This window comes from Anser anser (assembly GCF_964211835.1).
Source record: "Anser anser genome assembly, chromosome: 22".
Taxonomy (NCBI): domain Eukaryota; kingdom Metazoa; phylum Chordata; class Aves; order Anseriformes; family Anatidae; genus Anser; species Anser anser.
This window is the reverse complement of record NC_139743.1, coordinates 4,519,249-4,531,391: the sequence shown is the minus strand read 5'-3', so window position 1 is coordinate 4,531,391 and position 12,143 is coordinate 4,519,249. Positions and strand designations below refer to the sequence as shown.

The following is a 12,143-nucleotide window of genomic DNA, read 5'->3' as shown; positions in this document are numbered from 1 at the left end:
CATTCAACACTGAGAAGTGGCTAGATTATGACAACTTCACAAATTGCACATTCATTGTATTCTCTCAGAATTGGCACGTCAAACACACCTTCCCCCTATACAAAGATGCTTACTTGGATCTTGCTAGGAAAAACACACCACTGATTACAATAAATGGATCAAATTGCTCAAATGCAAGCTCTATTATCAAAGCTGTAAGAATTAGTTGGAAACACTGCTTCTGACTCACAGTAACAAAGAAGCCTCCCACCTCACATCATCTCATTTATTTAGTTTATGCAACATCACAGAGATTACAGCATTCACACAAAGAGCAGACTTCAAAATGAAGTCTTTTGAAAAGGAAGTTCTCTATACTTACAAGCAGTGTAGGACTGACTTTTTGTATGAGTGATCTACTGAGCCCTATTAATAAAGTTTATTGCAAGGAGTCTTGTGCAAAAGTACATGTGACTCAGTAGCGTGGGTTTGTTCTGAAGAAATACAGACCAAGCCATGGTGAAGCATGACTGAGAGCACCTCATTGCAGAACAGCATTACAAGAATTGGTCTCCTAATTATCCCCCATCAATATCATATGTACATCATAATAAAAAGGTAACTAAGATACAGTTTACTGAGCACCTGTGACTTTATACAGCAAGTATCTTCTACACTATGAGATTACCTGAAATTTACACAATAGTTTTAATCCTTTTTGTTTGGCTTTACTTATACAGGCAGCCCTCCAGCTCTTGAAGTGGCTCTAGCTGCCTGCTTTTACAGTGCCTCTCTCTTTCAGGACTACTACTTAACTGTTTCCATCACTGTTTATTAGGTAGCAACAGGTAGACTAAAACAAGTAGAAATAGCCACAGTAAGTAGGCATGTATTTACATGAGCCATTGGCTTTTGACACACAAGTTTGTTGAGCATTAAGTTTGTTGAGCATTTTCAGCAGATTAGCCAGCAAGGCAAGCTGTTACCCTCAAGTCCCAGTTTAAAAAGCAGAGGGGTGGAATAGGAGACAAGTTGAGTCAGGAGGAAGAGATACTGCAAATCAATACAAAAGCAGTTGTGTTGAATGTGATTAGTACCAGCACTGAGCAAAAATAAGGAAAGATGTCTCAAGCAATATCCTAGAATACAGTTTAAGACTCCAGTATCTTTCCTACTGGGAGTGTAGACTCCATGTGTCCAGAGTTCTGAACTAGTTGGAAAACAGCTCAAGTGACTCAAGTTGTCCCACAGCTACAGGAAAAGCTTCCCTGGGGACACAGTACTGCAGACTGGCAAGCTACAATGCCATGTATTCATCCTTCTCCTGTCCAGTAGGCTGTGTTCTTCTGACAGGTAAGCTATAGGCTAAGAAGCAGAAGCCCAGCTGGAGCCACAAGGCAGTCTTTCACAGCTGCATATAGCAAAGCTTCACTCAACCACTTTGTGATGTGTAGACATGCAACTATGGAGTGTGCTTCTGCTCTTGCTACTTTTGCCAGAAGGAAGCAGACTACCTTTCAAAGCAACTTGGATTTATTTTTTATTTTTATTTTTTGAAAGTCTTCCTTGACTTGCTTGTGACTTCACTGAAAAGCTTTAACTGCCTTCAGGGCACTGATAGCAGGTCAGACGGCTTTTAAAAAAAACATGATTAGATTTATTGGTATATGCATTTCCTTTTTAGCTTACAAGTAGAGTCTCACATTAATTTTCAGTCTTATGTTAACATTAATAAAACATTAAAAAGTTACATAATAAAACCCCAAAGTTCCAGATATACAGAGTAAGAGATAGGGAATAGACAGTAAGTGCTTTGTTTTTATAAAGCTTTGCAGTGCCAGCCTTCATCCCATACCATAGCTCAGTGCTTCAACAGCATCTAACGTGTGCAGCCACAGATCTACCGCTTGGTATTGATCCAGTGGTATCTATCAACACGCGGTCCTGTGAAAGCAGCTGTTGGCCTGTAGACTTTGTAACCCCTGTGCTGGGCATAGTATGAGCCATCAGTCACGTATGTCTTCCTATGAAGATACTGAGACCAGGGCTGTATGGGTGGCTTGCAGTAGTCACCAAACTAAACAACAAGAAATGAGATGAAGTTAAAGTGTGTTTAAGCAAGAGAGGGGGGATTAGTCTGGCCATCAGCTCTTAGTTTACTGTACTCCTCCACAACAGAACCTGCAGGGCAGGTAATAGCTCTGACCAAAAGCTACATACCATGACCATATTTACCTGGTAGACACTGTTAGGGTTACTGACAGTAGGGATAGCTTTTGGTTCCTTGTTGAAGCTCTCCTCATCAGAAGAGGTGCCAGATTGATAGTCTAGAGCTGCTCTGTCAACAGCATAGCTGATCTGCTGAGGGAGCTCTGGGTTCTCCTCTCCTTCGAAGTGGGCAATTGTGAACGGCCGGTTCTTCTCACCATACCTGGAAGAAACTGTATTTGTATCATGCAGTTCCGCACGAGCAGTACAGACATTTGCTACTACTCACCTGACACTAATACAGAAGTACACCTTGATACAGTTTCTATTAAGTTCATTAATAAGTTCGGCAAGGATCAAGCTGGTACAGAACACACAGTATGACATTAGTGACAGGTTCTCAACTCACCTGCAACATACCTCAAATGGATCAACCCATAGCGTCATCTCTTTCGGCAAACCAAGATTATTGAAGTCCACGTTACTCTCCACACAAGCTTGCTCCAGCAGCGGATCTCTCGTCTGATGTTTGTTTATCCTTATACACCTAGTTAAGAACACAAGTGCAAGTAGAACATTGTATTTTTGTATGAGCAGAACTTGCAAAGCCACAGCAGAATTCAATTAGGTTTACTACAGTTTATCTTAACACAGCCTGTTGATGCAAGTTCTGACAACCTCAAGAAGCAAGTTAAATTAACTAGCTGATTTATAAGCCCAACCAAGGCTTCTGTTACTTCTTGTTCATTTTAATACTTTATGCAGCAACTCACTGCAAAGGTCATTTCTGGAGACTTTAAGCTGTTACAATTATGAGTCATTAAGACCACTTAAGTTCTAAGTTCTGCACTCAACAAGTCAGAGGGGTAGTCAAGACACTGTGCACACTGCCTTTGGTTTTCTACATTGGCTCTCTAGACATACCTCCAGATACATCCTATGAAGCTGCTTTCAGAACTCACATTTTTTTTTTAACCAGTTAACAACTAGTTTCCATTTAGCTACATTTGCTACATCTTGAATGTCATGTAAAGACTCCAGTCCACCTCCTCTTCTGCTAAGGATCCTCTTACCTGAAGGCTTGTCCTCTGGATGGATTGTCCAAGTACCAGTGATTCTTGTACTTTTCAAACAGTATTGTTGTCAACTTAGCTGCAAATTTCTCCATTTTATGCTTACTCAGCTTGTCTTCCCTTTTCACCAGCCTTGTGATGAAGAAGACCGTGGCAGCAATTTCATCTTTCATTTTAAATCAAGTGCACAAAGTGCTTTGGCTGTTGGAGAGCCATCAGTAGAAATGAGACACTACACTAAATAAGTTTAATAACATTAAGGCAGTATCAAATTGCAAGGATAAATATTACAGAACCTGCATAAGCCATGTCAGATAAAGCGTAGATAAGCCCAGATGCTAAACAACCGATCACTTCAGTTCAGGACACTGACACCAGCTTAACATACTGCCAGAAGACTCCCACACTACACTTGTTAAAATATTAACAAGTGTTAAGAGATATTATTCCTTATTACACATCACATACACATTTCAATAATGAAGCAGGAGTACTTACTTAGAATTACATAGTTCTTTTACTTACAATGAAAACGAGAAACATTACCTTCTCAGACCAAAGCTGTTGAAAATCTAAGATATACCTTATATACAACTCCAAATAGCCACCAAGGAAACAGATTTAATACTACAAGAACCTATGTAGTTGTTGGCTTTGCTTTTCTTTTTAACAGAAACCCCAAAAACACCCAATTTCTCCCCCCCACTCTTCTAAACAACCCACCTTGCTTAGGGGTTTATATAGAAGAGGAAAATCAAGGGGCTCTGTGAAATTTAACAATATTCAGGTGTACACCATTACACTTATTGACATGCTGGTTTCAAAGGTACTTCCAAGCTATTTGGTGTTATCCCAATATCAGCATCATCTTTTAAAGTGTATTTAAATCACCACTGTGTGCTGTTGTATCCACGAGCCCATCAGATAAACATCAGTTTAATATTTAAGTGAAATATTCACCATGAGAAAAATAGTACCAGGCTTATTAATAAATTTTTAAAATTCGACTTGACTGCTACTAGCTGACTTTGCACAGCTACTACTTTCCCTATGAAGCCCTCACATTTGGTACTCTTCATTTTGAAAATTATATGACTCTGTATTTATCATACATTAATCTTGCTAGTGATCTGTATAAACGTTCACATTATTAGTAAAGTTTTATTTAATTTTTGAGGCGTTTTATAGAGAGTGGAAATGGCTCTGTTAAAGGTTTTTTACAAAGGCAGTTTCTCAAATATGAATGCTTCAGTGTTTAAAACTTCAGGCAATAATTAGGGGGGAACATTCAGAGAAAAGCTGATGTGTTCTTTTTTTCCCTTTGCTGTCTCAGGAAGTTGTGCCACCAGTGTCAGATATCAGGAACTGTCAAGACAAAATGACAAATTAAGGTAAAAAGAGCTGAGCACTTAAACCGGCTCTTGATTTGATTGTAGATGTTGCAGCCAAGCAGTTCAAGTGCTTACATTTTGGTTTTGTGAATAGATTGTGATACAATACACCAGATAAGCACAATGAAGCATGAGGACACAACATCGCAGAAGTACACATCTTTGCAGAAGTGTACCACGATTGATGCATTTCTGGCTATTTCTGGACTCCCCTTCTCCTCCGCCCACACAGTTACTTCCTTTCTCTTTACAGTTTCGTTCAGTGCCACAAAACAGACTTACTAAGGCATTTAGGAGAAATTCTGGCTTTAGAGAATGTGTAATAAAAGGGAAAAAAACAGTGTCTTCCCCTTCCTTTTCTGACATATCAAAATACTTCCTCAAGCAACAGGAACCTTCCAGTAACCACTCAAATGAGAGGAAAATCAAAGGCTGAGATAACAAATCTTCAGGAAAAGCAAACAACAGTGCCAGGAATGAGATTTAATGTCATACACCAGTGTTTTGACCACAAGACAATCCCTTGTGTGCTCTGCACTGCATTCAGTCTCTTGTTACAACAAATGGGAATTTTGTTCCATATGCAAGCCATGAGTTATTTCTTCCCTTACATACGCAGCAGAAGAGGGCAATGGTAACCTGTTTTATGCTTCTGGAGAAAGTTGGGGGACAACAGGAAATCTCTGTTGGGCATTGCTGTAAAGAATTCCCACACAAGGTCTTTTCAGGAGTTGTTCGCCTCTTTCTGTGCAGCCTATGAAGATTTTTCCATGCCACGGGCTGTCTGCTGCCTGCACACCAAAATTAGCTCAGGGTAACAGGTGAAAATTCTGGAGCAAGCAAACTGGATTTTTACGCCTGAGGCTGGAATGTTATTTTACAGATTAAACTTGCTTTAAAAATGTCAGGCAGTTGATGGGTTTCTCTTTCTGGTTCTCATGTAAACCCTGAGGATGCAGCTAGGAACAACTACCACAGACCTGGATTCTTCAGCTCTGCTGACAAAGTGGTGTCTAGGAAAATATTAAATAAGAGCAAGATCTACCTCCTAAAAATGATGGATAATGCACATAATTATAGTTTAAGTTCTTCTAAATAACAGTTCAGTCCTCTCAAGGCTTCAAGCACAATCACAGACCTACAGATTGTGAATCCTCTAGGGGTGATGTTGTCCTTCTTGCCAAAGCTTAGTCTGGTTTCTTTGTCTTCGTGTCATTTTTTCACATCATCATAATATAATCTAATAAAAGATATCACTTCTACCTATAAACCTCATTTTCCTTTTATTCTTAAACTACCAGGGCTAAAATAACATGCCCACTGCAGAACAGCAGCAGGCGTCTTACAGAGTCCATCGCCTGCCACTGAAGGCCCTAATTTGATCAGTTTCCATGTGGGATCTGACACAGTGCGGTCTCAGGAATCATCCCATTGCTGTCTTTTCTTCAGTAAACGCCGAGCTGGTTTGGGTCAGTTGCAGGGTCTTTGAACTGTCTCCCGCCTTCCTACTTTCTCCGACTCTAACTTGCCCAGGCAGGCCCTGTGAGTTAGGAAATTCTGCGACAAAAGAAGTGACCAGATTCCACAAAGGACAGTCAAAGAGAAGTTTGAATCCCTACAACGCCTCCTTTTGTTGAGTTAGTTGTTCCCATAGCTAACACATAAAGCACAGGTCAGCCATAAACAAACTCCTCACCTGAGAAACCCGATGAAGCAGTGCAATCAGTCATGCAATAAGGTGCATTTCTTGGAAGCTGAGAGGCTGAACTACTCACTATACCAACTTTCTGCATCAGACAGGGAAAAAAACAACAACAAAAAAAGGGAAATTTAAGAAAAGATCCTGGCAACCCATCCAGTTGGCTCTAATTAAAAGATTCCCATTGAAATAAGGCAACGAGAACTTTTTAACTTAGTATTTTTAATGTGCAGGAATTCAGAAGTATTTATGTTAATGAAACAAATAGCAGAGTATTTCTGGCCTCCCATTTCACTGACAAGAAAAACCGTCTCTTTTAATTAGGCAGATTCATTGAACACAAATCCTTCATAATGCTGTCAGTCGTTGCTGACCTAAAGGAAAGGCAGCCTTGGGTACCCTATTTGGAAAATAAACAGCAGAGAAACAAAGCGTCAGAAAGAAAATGTGAGCAGTCCATCCCAATGTGAGATCCATTAGCAATTCAACAAACTGTGCTCCCACTTGTTCCCTGTTGCATCCAGACAGAAACTGTTAGCATCCCAGCAGCTTCTGCAAAGACCATGATGAATAGCCAAGTGTTCTGATCGAACATGCATGAGATAAATGAGCAGACATTTATGCCTTTTGCTAAAGGGTGCTGCTGGTTTTTTAAAACATTATTAAGAAAAACAAAAAAACACTAACAAACACTGCATTGCTGTGCCTGGATATCCGTGGGAGATATCCAGAGCTCAGTAAGACCAATGGAAACCTGTCCGAAGACTTCAGTGGGGTTCAGATCAGGCCCCTAACTCAGCACAAGCATTCTTAGCTAGATTAAATTATGGGTCTCCTGGGTCACCAGGCAAGCCTAGGCATGAACTATAAAGGGAAAAGAGTCAGACACAGTTTCTCTAGTAACTGCCGGCCAAACCAAGAGCAAGCAGTTTCCCTAAAGACACTACCAGCAACAGTTACTCCTGAAGAATTTTGCAGTTTTCTTGTTTTACAGGATTGGGTTCATGGAGCCAACAAAACAACACGCAGCTTGCTAGTAGGAATCTTCCTTCTACAAGCCATCTGGGTTTTGCGTATGCTCGGTGACAGACGCCTTCTCCAGGTAAGCAGCTGAAGTCCTAACTATTGATGTAAGAGCAGTAAGCGTGAGCTGTTTCTGTATGGGAAAACATCCTAGAAGATAGTGTTCTTAGAGAAAAGGACTCCACTTTGGTTTTGTCAGGGTAGATCCTGCCCCGATCTCATTCACAAGCACCACCAAAAGCAATGTATGAGCACCAGCAGTGCTGCATGAGCACAGCAGCGATTCAGCTGGCTCTCTGTTATGTCGGAGGGCAGAGGAAGCCGTGTATCTGGAAGCGTGATGTTTATTCACACCACGCAGTCTCTGTGCAAAGATTTATTTTTGGATGGAACAACACAGTGATTCCGATCAAAGCCACAAACTACACTTTTAATATGTTGATGGCTCACAATTTTTTTCCTTTTATAAATAGAAACTTTCTGGGCCTGATGAGAGAGCTTAAGAAAATTTATTTAAGAAATGAATCACGTTCTGATTAAGGCTTTCATCTTTACTTAATTACTTAGTAACTCAGTGGGTATTCTGTAAACACCTAAGTGACAGGTACCTACAGATAATTTTTCTGCATAAACATTTTACCATGAGTACTGTATTTGATTATGCAAAGCACATAGGACATATGACCGTGCTAATTACACTGATTAGGAGAGGCCTAACCCACACAATTTACATGGGCCTGTTAGAGGTAGGCAGTTCTCAAAGGGGTGAGATGCACAGAAATTTCTAAAGGACAAGCTCTTTGAATGCATCTCAGGTCATTCCTCTAAAATGAGACACCCCAAATCACTAGACACTCTTACCCCTACCACATGCGTGGATCACCAGCTAAGCATCGTGCCTTGCTAAAGCAGCAGGGAGGACCACGCTGTTTTACTCTTGCATTTCCACCTCCCACGCAACAAAGAGCAATGCAGAACAGGAAATATGTTTTCTCCTCCTCCAGTGTGGAGCAAAGGAGAGCCTGCAGTGCGCACAGTCCATATGGGCTTATCTACCTGCCCCCTGCCTCTCCCCATGTCAGCTGCGGCAGGCTGAGGTCATGTTGGTGCAGGTTGTCAGGAAGAAACGAGCAAAGAATTAAGTAGGGAAACATGACCTGAAATGCGAGGGGGTGAGAAGACTGCAGTGAGCCGAACAGGTCAAGAGAAAGCATACAGAAATGGATGGCTAGGCCCCCAGGGAATGGGGAGAGAGGTGGTCTGGTCACCCGTGGGTGAAGATGTGCAGCGTGTGTCTCCAACCGCAGCCCAGTGCCAGGAGCACAAGACATTCATTCTGTTTGTCTTTTTGGGGCCTCCTTCCATAGAGCCTAGGCTCCTGGTATGGAGCTGTACAATCCAGGTAGCAGCCCAGACTGCCACACGTAACCAAAGCCCGGATCCCGCCGTGGCTCCGACACAACCTGTGGCCTTTTTACCCCAGGAGAAGGGCAGAAACTCCGTGCGTGCTCTGGATTGACTCTGCCCATAGAAACCTCTTCTGCAACAAAGCTTCCTATGGCAAGAGCCATGTGGACAGTTCAAAGCAGTGGCCCTTCCTCCCCACGCCAGCCCTAAGTGACCATGACGACAGAGCGTACACACAGGTTGCAGCCGTGGGGCTGGCCCACGGCCCAGGCTGGGGACACTCCAGCCCAGCAGTGCCAGGGGGAGACATAGGGCACCCCGGTGCCACCTTCGGGTCCAGCCCCACAGACGCGTCTGCCCGTGAAAGCCTGCTGGGTGCTCGGTGGATGGAAAAAGGAAGGAAATGAGGAGAGAAGCTACCCATTTTTTTCTCTTTCCGTTAAATCTTCTTAAGCATTTTATCATAAATTCAGTCCTTATCAGGATTTTTGCAAGGTAAGCTTCTGAATTATTTTTTTTCTGCATTTTAGGAATAAGGCAGTTTTGGGTGAAAGATAGCCAAAAAATAATAATAATTTGCAGGCTGAGTCATTCTTGTAACTTCACAGGCTCTGTCTCACTGCTGAATTAGGAATGGCCTGATAAATCTACATAAAATATTTTTATCAAATTATTAATTGCATACACATATATTAGACACAAGGCATAATTACCTATAACTCCTTGTACTTATCCAGTTTTGTTCTGTAGAACAGGTTTGCTAACTTCTTTAGCTACCACAGACTAGCACATAATGCCTGAGCAGCCTGACGTCTGCCTGCCAGCACTGCTGGGGTTCCTGCACCACTGGGGAAAAAAAAGGAGAGCTCTCTGTAGGCCAGGGAAGCAGCGAAATGCTACCATTCTTACTTTTGCTGTAGTTACATGCAGTTTCTTCTGAAAATCTTGAAATAGATATTGTACGAAACCTGGAATACAACAAGTTGGACCTCTGTGCCATAACCATTAACAGCTGCCATGCTGTAAACCAGGTAGTTTACTGGTCTTGTTGAACATCTCATCTCAGCCGAAATTTACAGCTGTATTTGCACATCCAGCTCTGACAAGAGCTACCACTTAGTCTGCATTCATGCAGCTAGGACTGCATGCCCAGCCCTTTCCCATTTCCCATTTCCATTGTGGTACATTATAATCATTAAAAAGTTGATATTTCATTGTTTGCATTCCTGGCGTGATCTTTGTAATGCATCCACTGCACTTTTTAATTATTAAGAATAATTAATTTGTGATATAATGACTCAGGATTTAGTGGAATAATACTAAGGATGGTATGACCAATGTTTTCCATTATTATCAATCGATTGTTGCTATAAGGACATGTCATGAGATAGAGTAAGTTAATATAAATGATCAAAGTGCTTTCTTTTTTTCCAGGTTTGAATGCCATGACACCATCACAAGAGTGGTGCTTGGTTTGCAGGCAGTGTAGTTAGCTGATTGTATCCATTGCTTCACAATCACTAAATTCACTGCCATCAAAACAATGCACAGGATTCCCTGCTACAGCCTCACTACAGAAAGCTGCGTGCCTTACAACATCTTCATTCCTAGTGCAAAAATATTAAGAATGTTTATTTGTTTACAGCTTTATTTCCAGTAATTCACATTTAGCTTTCATGTCTTATTTAACAAGCTAGTAAGTTAAGGGGTTTCTAAGCAATGATTAAATATTAAACTCCCCGAATGCTATAACCGTTTTTTACTATGATCACTTTGCTTAATGTCCAACAGTTTTAATAATGGAAAAAATACAGACTTCATAGTGTTAGAACCTGCTATAATAGGTTTTGTGGGTTTTGTTTGTTTGTTTTTTAACAAAAAAATCAGTCTTCATAAAAGTTTGAATTGGAAGGGAACTCTCTTAGATCAGCCTAGTTACTAGGCAGTGTAGTTAGCTGATTGCCAAAAGTAACAATCACTAACCACACAGCCAGGTAAAAAGGCTTGGAAGATATCTCAATGGAAATCAGACGCACAGGAAGTTTGACTACAGAAGGCAGGCAGGCTGACCTCTTTGAAGAAGCATCTAAGAAGCATCGGTCTAATAGACAGGCAGGGCAGTGAAATTAAACGAGCGCAATGTGCTGGACCGCCTGTCACACATGGAAGAGAGGTCAGTGCATTTATCGAGCCAGTGTTGCATAACTGTTTATACGCTCCTGAATGCATGTTACATTCCATTCACAATTGTTTTGCCTACAGAACACTCAAAAAACATGATAGCAAATTGGAAGTTTTATTCTTCCTAAAATTTGTAGACATCAGCTCCAGTTCTGATTGTACTCATCTCAGCCTTACACTTGCCTAAGGCCACTGTTGCCAAAATTCACTTCCATTTACTCTTGCTGAATAAATAAAATTCAGCTTTGCGATTTTTTTATGAAAACAAATGTTGTTTTAGTCAGCGGATCGCTCTATGCTAGACACTCTACAAGTGCAGACTGAAAGGACAGTCCCACAGAAGGGACTTGTAAGTTTACTGACTTCCAGTTCCACGTTCCCTTTTTACATAAGAGCTTTAATAACATCAGCCACAGAAATACAGAAGGAAGTTATGACTTCACCTGATGTTTGCAAATAAAGTTTTTAAAACAGAAATTCAGTAGCCTGCAGTAAGCATCCTGGGAAAAAATACTTTAATGGAATGTTTTGAGACCACCAGGTTTGAGGGCAACTGGCTACCTGAGGCCGATGAACTGGGAGTGTGGTGGCGGGTAATCCCTGTCCCACAGGGGCCTGTATCTAGGTGTAAGTGAAAGATGGCCTGAAGAGACTTGAAATGAGATGTGCAAAGCTGTCAGCCTTCTGGTGTTCCATGCTTACTGCGACAGGCGGTGTATCACACAGCTGGACCCAGGCTCCCTGGGCACATCTGTGCTGCTGCATCCCCCTGAGATGGCTGCAGTGTCCCCTCCTGCCACCCAGATGCCTGTGAAAAGGGAAAGTCCCCTGCAGAAGGGTGACGGGTACCTACCGCAGCAGGTGACGGTGACAGGAACGTGTCAGCAGCGTGGGCAGCACCAGGGTCCAGCCGTCCTCTTGCTTCCTTGGGGCCACAGGCCTGGAGTGGGCAGGTCGAGCTGGTGACGGCCACCTTATGGAGAGGAGACAGCAGGCTGCAGTCCCAAGCGGTGCCATGGGCACAGAGCCAGGGCAGTGCCCCACAGCACCTGATGGGCCCCTCATCTTTGCTGGCTCGAGCCCAGCTGATGTGGAACATGCCCGTATCTTCTGGAACTCAGCCACGCTCCCGCCGCCGCTCGAGTCCTCTCTAGGCCCTGCCACCCTTCGACGTGAGGGAAA

At 42.2% G+C, this 12,143-nt stretch overlaps 1 protein-coding gene across 4 annotated transcripts; it reads right to left on the bottom strand.

The window, feature by feature from the left end:
• Positions 1-1,226: 1,226 nt before the first annotated feature.
• On the bottom strand, positions 1,227-3,988 carry BTG4 (BTG anti-proliferation factor 4). Of its 4 annotated transcripts, none has more exons than XM_083808620.1 (5): positions 3,759-3,988; positions 3,261-3,461; positions 2,597-2,734; positions 2,215-2,410; positions 1,227-2,056 (listed from the first exon to the last, which is right to left on the bottom strand). In XM_083808620.1, the coding sequence occupies exons 2-5, from the start codon at positions 3,431-3,433 to the stop codon at positions 1,880-1,882; spliced, it is 684 nt and encodes a 227-aa protein (XP_083664746.1). In that variant the 5' UTR covers positions 3,434-3,461; positions 3,759-3,988; the 3' UTR covers positions 1,227-1,879. The 4 variants fall into 4 exon arrangements, with proteins under 4 accessions (XP_083664746.1, XP_083664748.1, XP_083664745.1 ...); XM_083808622.1 differs by having other exon boundaries at positions 3,786-3,988; XM_083808619.1 differs by having other exon boundaries at positions 3,807-3,988.
• Between the last annotated feature and the right edge of the window lie 8,155 nt (positions 3,989-12,143).